Source organism: Theropithecus gelada, chromosome 19 (assembly GCF_003255815.1).
Source record: "Theropithecus gelada isolate Dixy chromosome 19, Tgel_1.0, whole genome shotgun sequence".
NCBI lineage: Eukaryota > Metazoa > Chordata > Mammalia > Primates > Cercopithecidae > Theropithecus > Theropithecus gelada.
This window is the reverse complement of record NC_037687.1, coordinates 22,846,766-22,864,694: the sequence shown is the minus strand read 5'-3', so window position 1 is coordinate 22,864,694 and position 17,929 is coordinate 22,846,766. Positions and strand designations below refer to the sequence as shown.

The 17,929-nt window shown below is 52.6% G+C and overlaps 1 protein-coding gene across 2 annotated transcripts; it reads left to right on the top strand.

The window, feature by feature from the left end:
- Positions 1-4,028: 4,028 nt before the first annotated feature.
- On the top strand, positions 4,029-16,045 carry GPR4 (G protein-coupled receptor 4). 2 transcript variants are annotated; one of them, XM_025366810.1, is made up of 2 exons: positions 4,029-4,142; positions 13,997-16,045. In XM_025366810.1, the coding sequence occupies exon 2, from the start codon at positions 14,825-14,827 to the stop codon at positions 15,911-15,913; it is 1,089 nt and encodes a 362-aa protein (XP_025222595.1). In that variant the 5' UTR covers positions 4,029-4,142; positions 13,997-14,824; the 3' UTR covers positions 15,914-16,045. The 2 variants fall into 2 exon arrangements, with proteins under 2 accessions (XP_025222595.1, XP_025222596.1); XM_025366811.1 differs by lacking the exon at positions 4,029-4,142 and adding an exon at positions 6,488-6,584.
- Positions 16,046-17,929: the final 1,884 nt, after the last annotated feature.

The window sequence follows — 17,929 nt, the reverse complement described above, 5'->3', positions numbered from 1 at the left end:
TGCTCTGTCACTCAGGCTAGAGTGCAATGGCACGATCTCAGCTCACTGCAACCTCCACCTCCTGGGTTCAAGCAATTCTCCTGCCTCAGCCTCCCAAGTACCTGGGATTACCGGCATCCGCCACCACACCCAACTAATTTTTGTATTTCTACTAGAGATGGGGTTTTGCCATGTTGGCCAGTCTGGTTTGAACTCCTCAACTCAAGTGATCTGCCCACCTCAGCCTCCCAAAGTGCTGGGATTACAGATGTGAGCCACCGCACCTGGCCAATATCCTGAGTCTTGATTTGGGTGTTTAATTACATGGTATATTCAATTTTCAGGATTCCTTATACTGTTCCCTTAAGATCTGAACATTTTAATTAAATTTTTTGAGACTAATTGTTAATTAAATGTAATTTTTAATTACATTTATTTTTTAATCACGGTTAATTTTTAATTTTTTTTTTTTTTTTGTAGAGATGGGGGTCTCACTTTGTTGTCCAGGCTGGTCTCAAACTCCTGGGATCAAGTGATCCTCCCACCTCGCCTCCCAAAGTGCTGGGATTACAAGCATGAGCCACAGAGCTTGACTGCCCCTTTTTCCCTCTCTGTTTCCCAGGCTGTAGTGCAGTGGTGTGATCTTGGCTTACTGCAATCTCTGCCTCCTGGGCTCAGGTGATCCTCCCACCTTGGCCTTCGCAGTAGCTGGGACCACAGGCACGCACCACCACCCAGCTGGCTAGTTAAAATAAATTTTTTTTCTGTAGAGACAGAGTCTTGCTATGTTGCCCAGGTTGATCTCAAACTCCTGGCTTCAAATGATCCCCCTGCCTTGGCCTCCTAAAGTGATGGGATTACAGGCATGAACCACCATACCTGGCCTACATTTTAATTTTAATTTAAAAATAAACAAAAAAGAGCCAGGCACGATGGCTCACGCCTGTAATCCCAGCACTTTGGGAGGCCAAGGCATGCTGATCACTTGAGGTCAGGAGTTCGAGACCAACCTGGCCAACATGGTGAAAACCTGTCTCTACTAAAAACACAAAAATTAGCCAAGTGTGGTGGTACGCACCTGTAGTCTCAGCTACTCGGGAGGCTGAGGCAGGATAATCACTTGAACCTGGGAGGTGGAGGTTGCAGTGAGCTGTGATGGTACAATGGCACTCCAGCCTGGGGGACAGAGCAAGACTCTGTCTCAAAAAAGCAAAAAACAAGCTGGGCACCATGGCTCATGCCTGTAATTCCAGCACTTTGGGAGGCCGAGGTGGGCAGATCACCTGAGGTCAGGAGTTCGAGACCAGCCTGGTCAACATGGTGAAACCCTGTCTCTACTAAAAAAAAAAAAAAAAAAGCTGGGTGTGGTGGTTCATGCTGATATTCCCAGCTACAAGAGGCTGAGACAGGAGAATCACCTGTACCCGGGAGGAGGAGGTTGCAGTGAGCTGAGATCATGTCCTTGCACTCCAGCCTGGGCACAGCAAGACTCTGTCTCAAAAAAAAAAAAAAAAAAAAAAAAAAATCAAACCTGACAGCTATCATTTTGTTGTTGTTGTTGTTGTTGAGACGGAGTCTGGCTCTGTCACCTAGGCTGGGATGCAGTGGCCAGATCTCAGCTCACTACAAGCTCCGCCTCCCGGGTTTACGCCATTCTCCTGCCTCAGCCTCCTGAGTAGCTGGGACTACAGGCACCCACCACCTCGCCCGGCTAGTTTTTTGTATTTTTTAGTAGAGACGGGGTTTCACCATGTTAGCCAGGATGGTCTCGATCTCCTGACCTCGTGATCCGCCCGTCTCGGCCTCCCAAAGTGGTGGGATTACAGGCTTGAGCCACCGTGCCCGGCCGACAGCTATCATTTTTTAGTGTTGTATGCCACGTCTATCTGAGGTCCCTTAACCAATAATGAATTCTCATGATTAGTTTATGAAAGATGTAAAGTCAAAAATAAAAATAAGCTAATGTTTTAGGAGCACTTATCATTCATTTGTTCACTCCCTGAAAACAGTGTATTTTTTTCTTTTTTTTCTTTGAGATGGAGTCTTGCTCTGTTGCCCAGGCTGGAGTGCAGTGGCGCGATTTCAGCTCACTGCAAGCTCCACCTCCCGGGTTCTTGCCATTCTCCTGCCTCGGCCTCCGGAGTAGCTGGGACTACAGGCGCCCGCCACCACACCCAGATAATTTTTTTGTATTTTTAGTAGAGACGGGGTTTCACTGTGTTAGCCAGGATGGTCTCGATCTCCTGACCTCGTGATTTGCCTGCCTTGGCCTCCCAAAGTGCTGGGATTACAGGCGTGAGCCACCGTGCCCAGCCCGAAAACAATGTATTTCACACCTATCACCTGCCCAGCTGTCTTGTAGGCAACAGACATGCAACAGTAAACAAGCCAGACACAAAAATGACACTCCTAGTAGGAAGGCAGACAACTAGAAAAAAATAAGGGAAACGGAGAATGTCACCTTCCCCAAAGGGTAGGGGGAAAGTGAGGCAGAGAAAGATGGGGAGTGTTGAGGTTTGGTTGGCGTATTTTACAGACTTGATAGCATTGACACAATGAAACAAAACCCCCAAGAGAAAAGGACCATGATGACCGGGCTCGGTGGCTCAGTCTTATAATCCCAGCACTTTGGGAGGCCAAAGCAGGAGGATGGCTTGAGTCCAGGAGTTTGAGACCAGCCTAGACATAGTGAGACCCCTGTCTGTAGAAAAAAATTGTTTAAAAATTGGCCAGCTGTGGTGGCGCATGCCTGTGGTCCCAGCAACTCAGGAGGCTGAGGTGGGAGGATCACTTGAGCCTGGAAGGTTGAGGCTGCAGGGAACCATGATAGTGCCATTGCATTCCAGACTGGGCAAAAGAAAAAAAGACGTCGGGCACGGTGGCTCACACCTGTAATCCCAACACTTTTTGGAGGCTGAGGTGGGCAGATAGCTTGAGCTTAGGAGTTCGAGACCAGCCTGGCCAACATGGTGAAACCCCATCTCTATTAAAAATACAAAAATTAGGCCGGGCGCGGTGGCTCAAGCCTGTAATCCCAGCACTTTGGGAGGCCGAGGCGGGTGGATCACGAGGTCAGGAGATCGAGACTATCCTGGCTAACATGGTGAAACCCCGTCTCTACTAAAAATACAAAAAACTAGCCGGGCGTGGTGGCGGGCGCCTGTAGTCTCAGCTACTTGGGAGGCTGAGGCGGGAGAATGGCGTGAACCCGGGAGGCGGAGCTTGCAGTGAGCCGAGATCACGCCACTGCACTCCAGCCTGGGAGCACAGCGAGACTCCGTCTCAAAAAAAAAACAAAAAACAAAAAACAAAAATTAGCCGGGCATGGTGGTGCACACCCGTAATCCCAGCTACTTGGGAGGCCAAGGCAGGAGAACTGCTTGAACCTGGGAGGTGGAGATTGCAGTGAGACAAGATTGTGCCACTGCACTCCAGTCTGGGCAACAGAGCATGACTCCCTCTCAAAAGAAAGAAAAGAAAGAAAAAAGCAAAGCAAAGAAGGAAGGAAGCAAGCAGGCACCATGAGTGACCACCTTGTTTCAAAGAGGAAACTGGGGCACGGAGATGTCACTAGCCTAAGGTCTGACCAAGAGGCAGGCTGGAAGTGCAACCCCAGAGCTCCTTCTAGGGGTGGCCCTGACTTTGGAGTTGGGGACCTAACAGAACCCTTTGTTCTCCCCCTCCTACCGGCGGAAGATGCAGAAGGTTAAGGGCCAGAAGATGAATGACTGAGGCCTGGGGTCTCTACGGGAGGAAATGGCTCAACTCAGGGAAGGTCAGTAGCGGGGGTGGCCTCCTCTTCCCATAGCTGAGGGCCTGATAAAGTTAGGGGTGTGTGGTTCGAGAGAGGGGACCTTCCAGCTGGGGACTTGGAAGGACTAGGGGGTGTTCCAGCAGCAGATGAGCCTCACCGGGGGCTGGAGGTGTTGAATGGGGTGAAGTCTGAAAGGGGTTAAGGGGCAGCGGCAGTGGTGGGGTTAATGGGGGCGGGCCTGGCCGGGGCGGGGCCTCAGCTGACGGCTCAGGCCCGGGGGCCGGGAGGAGTAGCCGCTGTTCTGCCCTGCGGGGGCATCCGCTGGGTCCTCGCGCCGTCGTTCAGACCGGAGACCCGGAGGCAGCCGAGAGAGGTGCCGCCGCCCGCCCCGTCCAGTCGCCGCGCGCAGGTGAGTGCCGGGCCCTCCCCGGCCCCCGCGATGCTGCGAGGTCTCACTAGGTCGCCCTGCTCTTGGCGGGACCGCTCCTCCCCGCCCCTTCTGGGGCTGCCTCAGTCTCCCGCGCCGTCTCGGTGCCCGCCCCCTCTGTTGCTCTCCCTGGCTCTGCGTCTGTCTCCAACTCCCGCCTGATGTATCTGTGTCTGTGGTCCCTCTGCCTCTGGACCTGTCTTTCTTTCTGTGTCTCTGGATGTCTCTGTCAGTTTCTTGATCTCTGCCTCTCCGGTCTCCGTCTGTCTCCGTCTGTCTCTGTCTCTCTGTCTCTGGGTCCCACCTTCCTCTGTCCCTGCCTCTGCCTCTCCCCCATCTGTTGTGGGACCTCTGTGGATGTCTCTGCCTCTATCTCCATCTCTCCCTGTCTCTGTGTATCTCTTTGCTCTCTCCTTTCATGTCTCTCCGTCTCTCTCTATTGCCCTGTCTCTGTCTCTCCGTCTCTTATAACCCTGTTTTGGCACCTTCTGCTCTGTCTTCTCTCCTTCCAAAGCCTCCGCATCCCGGAACTTTTCTCTGGGCTGGGAAGCTGCTTGGGAGTAGAGGGCAGGAGGCTTGTGACCTGGGGCAGGAGGACTCTAAGTGACACCCTGACCCCAGCGCCCTCTTCCCAGAGCCACCCCACTGCCCCAGAAGTCGCACCCACCCCGCCCGCCAATTTCAGGAATTCCTGGCTGGGGGGTGAACTTCCTCGCCTACTTCCTCTCTTCCAGGATTTGGCTGGGTCACCGTTAACTCTTTCCTGCTTCCGCCTCACTCTCCCCCCGGGGAACTGGACAACCCCTCCTCCCAAACTAGGCTGAGGAACAGCCCCAGAATGTCTGGGAGGCATCGGTTGTGGGATGTGGGTGTGCGCACTCGGGCTGGATGTGCATTGGGGAATTTGTTTGGGGCAGAAGTGGAGAAGATGGGGCCACACCCCCCAGTGCCCCCTCCAGAGCCCATCATCAGCACCCCTCCTCCTGAACCCACCAAGGGGGCACCCGCCCCCAGATCTGTCTCTGTAGATGAACTTGACTTCAGGTTTGGGGTGAGGATGAGGAGGTTTTCTTTTCTGGGGGAATCCCAGCTGAAGAGGATAAGAGACCCATGGGGGTCCCTGGAACCCTGGGAATCATATGATCAAGAACCTTGAACGTGAATATCTTTTAATGGAAGGGCCCAGATGGAAGAAGGATCAGAGGGGAGGCCTGGAAATTCCAGATCCTTCCAATGAAAGGTCCTGGGGATACTGGAGTCCTTCAATCCAAAAAGAGGAGTGTTGAAATCTTGGCACATTTCAGTGATGGCAGCTGAGAGTTGGAAAGGGTTTGCAGAGCCACCTAGGCCAACTCCCCCCACCCCCATTTTATAGATGGAGAAACTGAGGCCCAAGAGCAGAAGTCCCCACAGTGAGTCAGTGCCAGGCTGGAGGGTTGGGACCCCAGTTTTCAACCGAAGCCCAAATCCAGAGAGCTGGCTTCTTCTTCTACCACTAAGCCAGATTAATTTGGGGAAAGAGGTCTTCTCAATGAGGAGGGAGAGATGCCAGGGTGAGTAGAAATGGCTGGAATCCAGAAGAGAGGGTTTTAGAAGCAGAGGAGAGAAAATATTTCCAAAACCATGGTGGTGGGGAGGGAGAGGGGCAAGAGTTGGTTTGGGTGGAAGGGGTGGAGTTTCGGGAAGAGAAGGAGGGAGGTGGAGGGGAACCGGGATTAACTCCAGCTTCAGTCTCCTGACCCTCCGCCTGGAGCCCACCGTTCCCTCGGGGACAGGGCCTATAATTTGGTTTGTGTCTAGACAAATAATAACTCAGCTGGTGTGAGCGGGGAGGGCTGAGGCTAGGCCCACTAGGGAAAGGGTAGAGAGGCGGCCTGGATATCTCATGTCACCCCCAGGTGGTGAGAATTTAGGAGCCAGGTGGAGGTGGTGACTAACATGCCCCTCTCTTCCCTCTGTGAATCCATAGTTTCTTAGAATTCTGCACAATCTTAGAAATCAGGCTGCTGGAATGTTCAAAAGCAGGCGAGAGAAGGGGGGAAAGAAAAGGAAGTGGGGCTCACCGTATTTAGTGTACGTTCCCATTTCTGTAAAAGAGAAAAGGGAAATACGTATTCCTGTTTGCTGGGGAAAGATAAAAATCACTGACGGTTTAATAATAGATTATGAAAGTCATAGAATGCTTAAAAAAATCATAGCATGTTCTAACAATAGAACTTTCGAATCTTGGAATGTGACACTCCTAGAATATTGGAAACTTAGGGTAGGTACTTACAAAGCCACGATGTAATAAATAGAATGAAAGAAGAGTAATGCTCTAGAATGTTATAATAGAACATTCAACTGCGAAGTGAACTAAGGATAGAACCTGAAGATTGCAGAACCGTAGGGACCTAGAACGTCAGAGAGGCAGTCTAAGGACTGGTATCCCTAATGGGCAGTGTGGGCGTGGGGGACACAGAGACCCCCTAGGTTGAAACGGGGATACTGAGGTGCAGTGGGGCGGTTAGGGTGGCCCGATTGCCCCCTGGTTTCCGCCGGCCGCCAGGGCACCAGGTGGGGAGCGAGGACCGGTGATCACATTTCGTCCCTAATGAGCAGACCGGAGCTGGCCGGTCCCCTGGGGCTGCTGGGGGAAGGCGGGGGAGCAGGAGCCCACAGAGGAGGAAAAGGGGGAGGTGAGATAGCCTGGTGGCATCGGGGACAAGGCCGGTGAGTGAGCTGAGGGGTGCTGGGGGATGCGGGGGGCTGTAGCACTTCACCCTCTTGTCCTCGAAATCCTCCAAGTTTTTCAGCTTTGCTGGGTTTTGGGGTGGCTGGCAGGATGCAGCAGCCGAGGCTGCTAAAGTAGGGTGGGGGGCTGGGTCTTCCTAGTCTTTCCCATCCCACTATCGCTCCAATCTTGGATATATTTCTCTTCCCCCCAACCCTCTGGAAGGGGCCAGCAGGGACCCAAGGAGTGGGGGCCTGTGGGACAGACAAGGGGAGCTTCTTGTGGACTGTGAGATTTGGGGGTTCACCCCCTCAACAGAGCCTAAGTAAGGGGCAGAACTTAGAACCAGAGAGGGTCCTGGAAGGGGAACGGGGTTATGGGGAGCAGGTGATGGAAGGTCGCTTGCTTTCTTTGTGGGGAGAAGGTCATACCTTCCAGTAGGTTCTCAGAGGGGCCAGAGATGCTCAGAAAGACTTGAGAAAAATTACAGAAGTTCAGAGAGTGAAGAGAAAAACCTCAGGGGAAGGGAAGCTGTTTAGTTAAGAGCGACAGGAGGTTTGCCCAGTCTTGACACATCAAGTGAGTTAGACAACTGCCTTGCTACTGTGGGCCTCGATTTCCCCATCTGTACCAGGAAGGGGTCAAAAATAGCCTTGCACCCACAGCTGTCACATATACGTCGGCTGCACTGTGGCATTCTAAGAGTCTGACGTTCCATGCTGACTTTTGGGGTTTCCACGTTGGGCACATCTCACGTGGGGAAGAAGAGAGGGCTGTCTGGGCACCCCTCCCCCCATGTCCACCATCCCCAAGATGCCAGCAGGTTGGGGAGGAGGGGTGGGAGGAAGGAGTGGTGAGAATAGACCGGTTCCCCCTCGAGGAAATTAGCAATGGGAAGTGTATTTCCTCCTCTGGCTGCCGGAAATGTTTCCTGCCCGGGTCAGCAGAGCGCTGAGGGTCACAGAAAGTGGGGCAAAGGAGACTTCTAGCCCTTGGTGGGTGCCTCCTGCCGTGAAGAACTGGTTCATTTCTTGTCTCAGCCCCCGAGTCCCGGTGGAATAATAATAGTTGTTCAAATCCTGCACGTTTTGGAGCTGATATCGCATTCTTGCAAGGACGTTCCAGTCTGTGATGTGATGAGTATAAAGGCTGTGCCCCCTTTTACAGAAGGGGAAACTGAGGCTCCTGGAGACGTAATTCTTTAAATGTCACAGGAGGAAGGGAGAGACTAGGGGCAGAGAGATGGGGAGAGAGAGGGCAGAGGAGAGGGGAGGGAGATATTTTGAGTGACTTGGCCTGGGTGGGAGGTGTCTAATGAAAGGGAGGGACTGGATCGCACTGTTCCAGCCCAGAGTACGCCCCCACCCATTCCATCTCCACAGGACCCACAAGCTTCTGCCCAGGAGTCTGAGGCGAGGGAGGCAGCTCGGCCGCTGAGGACCCCACAGGGGGCAGGACTTACTGAGCAGGACTCAGCCCTGACCTTTCAAAGTCAATTAAGAAGCGGATAGATCCTGCCCTTTCCAGCTCTCCCCTGTCCACCTCTTCCCCTGGGAACCGACTCCTCTCCCTCCCTTCCCCCTCCTCCCCATGCCCTTGTTTGAGCCTGGGGTGGGGTGGGGCAGCCTCGTGGGCAGAGAATATGTTTTTACTCTATGCCTCTGGCCTCTACAAAGCTTCTGGAATGGTTTCTGCCATTGGCAAATGGCTCCGTGCTCCCTGACCATGACCTTGGTAATTTATTGAGCACCTACTGTATGCTGGGCCTGTCCTGGGTGCTAGGGATGCAACAGTCAACAAGACACACAGAGTCTCTGCCCTCCTGGAATACATATTCTAGACAGTCAGACACAAACAAGACACAAGGTGATGTGAGGAGAGGGTCCTGGGGCAGGGGAGATTCGGGGACTGAGTGGAGAGGGACTCCTGAGGAAGTGAAGGAGGGAACGGAGCTACTCAGACTATCTGAAGGAAGAGGAGTGGCTCACATCTATAATCCCAGCACTTTGAGAGGCCAAGGTGGGTGGATCACTCGAGGCCAGGAGTTCGAGACCAGCCTGGCTAACATGGTAAAACTCCATCTCTACTAAAAATACAAAAATTAGCTGGGCATGATGGTGCACACCTGTAATCCCAGCTACTCGGGAGGCCAAGGCAGGAGAATCACTTGAACCCAGGTGGCAGAGGTTGCAGTGAGCCGAGATTGTGCCACTGCACTCCAGCCTGGGCAACAGAGGAAGACTCTGTCTCCAAAAAAAAAGCATTCCAGATGGAGAGTATGGTAAATGTGCAAAGGTTTGAGGCTGGAAAGAAGGTCAGTGGCCTTGAGCCTGGTGAGGCAGGAAGGAGAGGTGGGTGAGATTGGCTAGGCTGCCCCAGCAGGTCAGACAGAGCCTTGTGACTCCAGATGAGGAGGCTAGATTTTACCGCAAGTCCATTTAGAAGCCACTGGAGGGTTTCAAGCAGGGAAGTAACAAGAACTAGGCCAGGTGCTCATGCCTGTAATCCCAGCACTTCGGAAGGCCAAGGCAGGAAGATCATTTGAGCCCAGGAGTTGTAGACTGGCTTGGGCAACATGGGGAAACCCCATCTCTACAAAAAATAGAAAAATTAGCCAGGTGTGGTGGCACACACCTGTAGTCCCAGCTACTTAGGAGCCTGAGGTGGGAGGACCGCTTGAGCCCATGAGGTCAAGACTGCAATGAGTGAAGATTGCAACACTGTATGACAGAGTGAGACCCTGTCTCAAAAAAAAAAAAAAAAGAACTGATTTTCATGTTAGAAAGATCTTGGCTGGGTGCGGTGGCTCACGCCTGTAATCCCAGCACTTTGGGAGGCCAACACGGGCGGATTACCTGAGTTGGGAGTTGGAGACCAGCCTGACCAACATGGAGAAACCCTGTCTGTACTAAAAATACAAAATTAGCTCAGCATGGTGGCTCATGCCTGTAATCCCAGCTAGTCTGGAGGAAGGGGCAGGAGAATCACTTGAACCCGGGAGGCAGAGGTTGCGGTGAGCCAAGATCAGGCCATTGCACTCCAGCCCGGGTGACAAGAGCGAAACTTCGTCTCAAAAAAAAAAAAAAAGAAAAGATCTTTCTGGCTGCCATATGGGAAGTGATTTGAAGGAAGTCAGAGTAGCAGCCCAGAAAAGCAATGGTAATGCTACTGCAATGATCCCAGCGAGCGATGATGCTGACACTGACGCAGAGTGGACAGTGGCAGGTGTTTGAGAGAGACGCACACAGATTCAGGAAGCACTGGGGAGATGGAGCCGAGAGGACTTTCCCATGGAAAGATGCTCTGGCATCTGGGAGGCTCCCATGGACCTCCTTCCTTCCCCTCTCTGGGGCTCGGTTTCCTCATCTGTCAATAGACTTCACCTTAAACTCCATTTTAAAAATGTTTTAAGGCCGGGCGCGGTGGCTCACGCCTGTAATCCCAGCACTTTGGGAGGCCGAGGCGGGCGGATCACGAGGTCAGGAGATCGAGACTATCCTGGCTAACAAGGTGAAATCCCGTCTCTACTAAAAATACAAAAAATTAGCCGAGCGTGGTGGCGGGCGCCTGTAGTCCCAGCTACTCAGGAGGCTGAGGCAGGAGAATGGCGTGAACCCGGGAGGCGGAGCTTTCAGTGAGCCGAGATCGCACCACTGCACTCCAGCCTGGGTGACTGAGCGAGACTCCATCTCAAAAAAAAAAAAAAAATGTTTTAAAAATGCATCCTGGGGATTCTTCAGAGGTGGCCACTCCACCCCCACCTCGTTTCACCAGAGCAGCTAGCAGCTCACCCTTTTCACTGTTTTAGATTGGTTTCTGGTTAAGATCTTGTTGGGAAAAAAAAAAAAACCGGCTTCACATCCAAAATAACTAAACCAAAAGACTCCTAGATGGAATGGCTCCTGAGGCTGCCTGTGACTCTGGACTTGGCTCCGCTTCTCTCTGGGGTTGATGACACGGGCTTGGTCCATGAATATCCTTTACCCTGTGTGTGCAGATCTTCCCAGAACAAAATGGGTGGCAGGCTCAAGGTTCTCACTCAGGAAAGTTGGGTGGGGGAAGGGCAGAGACAGTGAAGGGAGTGGTCCCCGAGGGAGGAGACTGCTGGTGCTAACCCCAGGGCTTCCCCATGCTCCCTGACCTTGACCCTGACCTTGACTGTTCCCAGCAACTCCTGACTCTCCCCTTTCCCTTACTCCTCTGCAGCTTTGGTTCCCAGTCCCCACTGGCAGCCCAGGACCCTTTTCTGTCCAGTTATTCTTTTTTTTTTTTTTTTTTTTGTGAGATGGAGTTCGCTCTTGTTGCCCAGGCTGCAGTGCAATGGCGCCACCTCAGCACACTGCAACCTCTGCCTCCGGGGTTCAAGCAATTCTCCCACCTCAGCCTCCCAAGTAGCTGGGATTACAGGCATGCGCCACCACACCGGGCTAATTTTGTATTTTTAGTAGAGACAGGGCTTCTCCATGTTTCCATGTTGCTCAGGCTGGTCCTGAACTCCCGACCTCAGGTGATCCACCTGCCTTGGCCTCCCAAAGGGCTGGGATTACAGGCGTGAGCCACCGTGCCAGTCCTTCTTTTTTTTTTTTTTTTTTTGAGATGGAGTCTCGCTCTGTCGCCCAGGCTGGAGTACAGTGGCCCAATCTCGGCTCACTGCAAGCTCCGCCTCCCGGGTTCACGCCATTCTCCTGCCTCAGCCTCCGGAGTAGCTGGGACTACAGGCGCCCGCCACCACGCCCGGCTAGTTTTTTGTATCTTTTAGTAGAGACGGGGTTTCATCGTGTTAGCCAGGATGGTCTCAATCGCCTGACCTCGTGATCCGCCCGTCTCGGCCTCCCAAAGTGCTGGGATTACAGGCTTGAGCCACCGCGCCCGGCCTTTTTTTTTTTTTTTTTTTTTTTTTGAGACGGAGTCTCTTGTCTCCCAGGCTGGAGTGCAGTGGTGCTATCTCAGCTCACTGCAACCTCTACCTCCTGGGCTCAAGCAATCCTCTTGCCTCAGCATCCCGAGTAGCTGGGATTACAGGCACGTGCCACCATGCCCAGCTAATTTTTGTATTTTTAGTAGAGACAGGGTTTCACCACGTTGGCCAGGCTGGTCTCGGACTCCTGACCTCAGACGATCCTCCTGCCTTGGCTTCCCAAAGTGCTGGGATTACAGGCATAAGCCACTGTATCTGGCTAGTCCAGTTATTCTGGGGTGGAAAATGAAGCACAGGCTGGAGACGAGGACTGAGAGCGGCGATGGCCGCACTCTAGACATCAGGACCTTGGACAGGTCTCGGAACAGCTCTGTGCCTCAGTTTGTCAAAGAGGAAGAACAACTACTTTTCTCATAGGAGTCTTGAAAATTTCAGTGAAATAATATCCATAAATCGGCCAGGCATGGTGGCTCACTGCTGTAATCCTAGCACTTTGGGAGGCCAAGGTGGGAGGATCTCTCTTTTCTTTTTTTTTTTTTTTTTTTTTGAGACGGAGTCTGACTCTATCACCCAGGCTGGAGTGCAATGGTGTGATCTCGGCTCACTGCAACCTCCACCTCCCAGGTTCAAGCGATTCTTCTGCCTCAGCCTACCGAGTAGCTGGGACTACAGGTGCGTGTCACCACGTTTAGCTAATTTTTGTATTTTTAGTAGAGACAGGGTTTCACTATTTTGGCCAGGATGGTTTCGATCTCTTGACCTCATGATCCACCCGCCTCGGCCTCCCAAAGTGCTGGGATTACAGGGGAGGATCTCTTGAGCTCAGGAGTTCGAGGCCTGCCTGGGCAACACAGGAAGACCTCCATCTATACTATGGTGGTGCATGCCTGTGTTCCCAGCTACTTGGGAGGCTGAGGCAGGAGGATCACTAGGAGCCCAGGAGGTCGAGGCTGCCGTGGGCTGTGATCATGCTATTGCATTCTAGTCTGGATGAAAGAGCAAGACCCTGTCTCAAAAAATAAATAAATACAAAGAAATAATATGTGTAAAAATGCCTGGAATGGGATCTGCTATGTAGTAGGGCTCGATTGACGTTTGCTGTTATTATCCTTGTTGACAAGAATGGGATTCCTGGGTAAGGAGAGGGAGGCTGGCCCCAGCCCTGGTCCTATTGCTTCCATGCTGTGCATCCTTAGGGAGGTGACTCAGCCTCTCTGGGCCCCTTCTCTCTGTCTGTGACATGATAGAGTTAGACTAGTCTGGCATTTCCTGAAGCATGATGTGATACCTGTGCCAGTTTTACAGGGCTTCTGCAAGAAAGTGCTAAAATCTGAGTTGGGACTTTTTTCCCTTTTTTCTCTGTCTTTTTTCTTTTTCTTTTTTTCTTTTCTTTGTTTGACAGAGTTTCACTCTTTTGCCCAGGCTGGAGTACAGTGGCGTGATCTCGGCTCACTGCAACCTCCGCCTTTTGGTTTCAAGCAGTTCTTCTGCCTCAGCCTCCTCAGTAGCTGGGATTACAGGCACACACAACCACACGTGGCTAACTTTTGTATTTTTAGTGGAGACAGGGTTTCACCATGTTGGCCTGGCTGGTCTTGAACTCCTGACCTCATGATCCACCCGCCTCGGACTCCCAAAGTGCTGGGATTACAGGTGTGAGCCACTGCACCCAGCCTTTTGTTTGTTTGTTTTTTGTTTTTTTTTTGAGAAAGGGTCTCATTCTGTTGCCCAAGCTGGAGTGCAGTGGTGCAATTATAGCTCACGTAGCCTGAATCCCCTGGGATCAAGTGATCCTCCTACCTCAGCGTCCTCAATAGCTGGGACTACAGGTATGCACCACTACACCTGGCTAATATTTTTATTTTTCCTTTTTGTAGAGACTGGGTCTCACTGCGTTGCCCAGGCTGGTCTTGAACTCCTAGGCTCAAGCGATCCTCCCACCTCAGCCTCTCAAAGTGTTGAGATTACAGGCGTGAGCCACTGTGCCTGGCCTGAGTTGAGTCTTTATTCTAACATCTATCAGGGGAAAAATATGCCTGAAACCTCAAATCTGTGTTCTCAGAGAGTGGTTGCTTAGGGTGGGGCTCAAGTAGGCATTGTTGGGGTGTCCACTCTCTGCAGTCCACAGCAATTATGGTGAGGAGTGTGGGGAGAAGAAGGTCAGAGTGTCCGTGACTCCCTCACTGTTGTCCTCTCTCCCAACAGGCACTGCAAAGTCAGCGGTGAACTGACTTCATCCCAGTCTCTCAGCCCCCACCAGGACCAATCTGGAGTCCCTCCCCTGCCCCCATTCAAATTTCCCTTCTGTCCCCAAACTCATCTCTGATCTAGACCTTACTCACCTGCTTCCTGTTTCCTAAGACTCCTTCCTGCAGTCCCCAGACTGAGCCTTTTGTCTTTGTCCAACCTGTGCCAGACACCTCCTTTTCTAGAACGTTCTCCTTACTAGTGACCTTATCTCTGTTTCTTTCTGGGGTCCTAGGAAATGCCAGCACTCCCATCCGCATTGCCTGGACTTTCCGACACTCCCTAACTGCCCTGTGTCCTATCTCAACACTGTCTCATGTATTTCCTGTATCTTCTAGAACATCCCCCAGCCATTATTACTTCAGTATGGCTACACATACTTCCTAACTGCCCTGCAAACATCTCCTTCTCACGGTTGCCCAGTGATGCTTTCGTCCCCTCCATAAACACTCCCCGAGACCAATTTTTGTATCACCCCTATACTCCCTCATTGACACCCTGATTAACTCTATACATAACCTCCTTGACAAACCTCTTTATTAATCTCATCATCCTCCAGACTTCCTGTCATAACTCCATCCCTCCTCCAACTTTTCCCTCTCAAGCTCTGCCCTTCCCAGCCCAGCCCAGCCTACCCGACCTCAACTCTTCCCTGTAGACTACATCCCACCATGTTCCCCTGAGCCTCCAAGGAAGGGGCTCAGGGGGCCCCATGGCCTCCCGCTCCCCGTGGCCCCACAGCCCCCGTGGGCCAGGGGAAGCGTCCCAGAAGCCGAAGTGCCCACCATGGGCAACCACACGTGGGAGGGCTGCCACGTGGACTCACTTGTGGACCACCTCTTTCCGCCATCCCTCTACATCTTCGTCATCGGCGTGGGGCTGCCCACCAACTGCCTGGCTCTGTGGGCGGCCTACCGCCAGGTGCAACAGCGCAACGAGCTGGGCGTCTACCTGATGAACCTCAGCATCGCCGACCTGCTGTACATCTGCACCCTGCCGCTGTGGGTGGACTACTTCCTGCACCATGACAACTGGATCCACGGCCCCGGGTCCTGCAAGCTCTTCGGGTTCATCTTCTACACCAACATCTACATCAGCATCGCCTTCCTGTGCTGCATCTCGGTGGACCGTTACCTGGCCGTGGCCCACCCACTCCGCTTCGCCCGCCTGCGCCGCGTCAAGACCGCCGTGGCCGTGAGCTCCGTGGTCTGGGCCACCGAGCTGGGCGCCAACTCGGCGCCCCTGTTCCATGACGAGCTCTTCCGAGACCGCTACAATCACACCTTCTGCTTTGAGAAGTTCCCCATGGAAGGCTGGGTGGCCTGGATGAACCTCTATCGGGTCTTCGTGGGTTTCCTCTTCCCGTGGGCGCTCATGCTGCTGTCGTACCGGGGCATCCTGCGTGCCGTACGAGGCAGCGTGTCCACCGAGCGCCAGGAGAAGGCCAAGATCAAGCGGCTGGCCCTCAGCCTCATCGCCATCGTGCTGGTCTGCTTTGCGCCCTATCACGTGCTCTTGCTGTCCCGCAGCGCCATCTACCTGGGCCGTCCCTGGGACTGCGGCTTCGAGGAGCGCGTCTTTTCTGCATACCACAGCTCACTGGCTTTCACCAGCCTCAACTGTGTGGCGGACCCCATCCTCTACTGCCTGGTCAACGAGGGTGCCCGCAGCGACGTGGCCAAGGCTCTGCACAACCTGCTCCGCTTTCTGGCCAGCGACAAGCCCCAGGAGATGGCCAACGCCTCACTCACCCTGGAGACCCCACTCACCTCCAAGAGGAACAGCACAGTCAAGGCCATGACTGGCGGCTGGGCGGCCACTCCGCCCTCCCAGGGGGACCAGGTGCAGCTGAAGATGCTGCCACCAGCACAGTGAACCCCGTGTGGCACAGAATCCCCAGTTTTCCCGTCTCATCCCACAGTCCCTTCTCTCCTGGTCTGGTGTATGCAAATTGTATGGAAAAAGGGCTATGTTAATATAAGAATACAAGAACTTAGGAAGAGTGAGGTTGGTGTGTCGCTGGTCAACTTTTGTGCTCCCAGATGCCATCACAGTTTGGCAGTTGTGGAAGGCCTCCTGGAGGAGGAGATGAGTAAATATTATTTTTAGAGACAGGGTCTCGCTGTGTCACCCAGGCTGGAGTGCAGTAGTGCAATCGTGGCTCACTGCAGCTTCCACCTCCTGGGCTCCAGAGATCCACATCAGCCTCCCGAGTAGCTGGGACCACAAATGTGCGCCACCATGCCTGGCTAATTTTTGTACCTTTTGTAGAGACAGAGTCTCACTATGTTTCCCAGGCTGATCTTGAACTCCTGGGCTCAAGAGATCCTCCTGCCTCTGCCTCCCAAAGTGCTTGGATTAGAGATGTGAGCCACCATGTCTGGCCAGATAAATTAAGTCAAACATTTGGTTTCCAGAAAATAAAGACAAATAGAGAAAGTTAGATTTTTTTTTTCCAACAAGTGGATTAAAGTCTGTGACTCAGGGAGAAAGTGGAAGGAGAAATACAGAGGATATAGAGTCATTATGTTTGTAAAGCCCCTGGTCATACAGGGGAGAGAACGTAAGACAGCAATTCTAAGTTTCTGGATAAACAGCGATCTCCAAGTCAGGACTGGGGATGAAGAGGGAGAATGTCAGAACTCAAGTGAAGGGCAATCAGGGCAGACTGCCTGGAGGAGTGATGCAGGAAGGTTTGGGAAGAAGGTTTGGGACAAGAGGAAAGGGTATTTATTTTATTTTATTTTTTGAGACGGAGTCTCGCTCTGTCGCCCAGGCTGGAGTGCAGTGGTGCGATCTCAGCTTACTGCAAGCACTGCCTCCCAGGTTCACACCATTCTCCTGCCTCAGCCTCCCGAGTAGCTGGGACTACAGGTGCCCGCCACCACGCCCGGCTAATTTTTTTGTATTTTTAGTAGAGACGTGGTTTCACCATGTTAGCCAGGATGGTCTCGATCTCCTGACCTCATGATCCACCTGCCTCGGCCTCCCAAAGTGCTGGGATTACAAGCGTGAGTCACTGCGCCCGGCTGCGTATTTATTCATTCATTCAACAGAGGTTTATGTAGCACACTGTGCTGGGTGGGGCTGGGATACAGCAATGACTGAGGCAGCCTGGCCTTGCTTTCACAGGGCTCACCATACACAAGTAAATAAAAAATATGTAATGTTTGGAATTGCTAAATGTGAAGGGGACATTTTTCTGTGTAAGGCCAGTTGAGGGGACAGAGGATGACTTGGAGTCTGATCTAAATAAGGAGGGCAGAGGAGGGCTTGTTGCGGTGGCTTTCCAGCAAAGACTTGAAGGATGTGCGGCACTCAGCCCTGTGGCTGTCGTGGGAAGAGCATTTCAGGCAGAGGGAACTGCAGGTGCAAGGGCCCTGGGGTTAGAGAGTGTCTGAATTTTCGGCTGGGCATGGTGGCTTACGCCTATAATCCCAGCACTTTGAGGGCCAAGGCTGGCGGATTACCTGAGGTCAGGAGTTTGAGACCATCTGGTCAACATAGTGAAACCTTGTCTCTACTAAAATACAAAAATAAAAAATTAACTGAGCATGGTGGTGGGTGCCTGTAATCCCAGCTACTCAGGAGGCTGAGGCAGGAGAATCGCTAGAACCCAGTAGGCAGAGATTGCAGTGAGCTGAGATTGTGCCCCTGTACTCCAGCCTAAGCGACAAGAGCAAAACTCCATCTCAGATAATAATGATAGACTGTCTGAATTTGAAAGATAGCAGGTATGGCAGTGTGGCTGCAGCAGAGGTGGGGAGGACAACAGGAAAGGGGAAATGAGACAGGAAAGGGGACAGCAGGTCGTGTGGCGCCATGTAAGTCCCAGTGAGGACTCTGCCTTTTAATCTGAGATAAATGGGAGCTATGAGGGGGTTCTCAGTA

Excerpts from the sequence above, each read along its gene's own strand:
- GPR4 (XM_025366810.1), top strand. The coding sequence starts at position 14,825 with ATGGGCAACCACACGTGGGAGGGCTGCCACGTGGACTCACTTGTGGAC.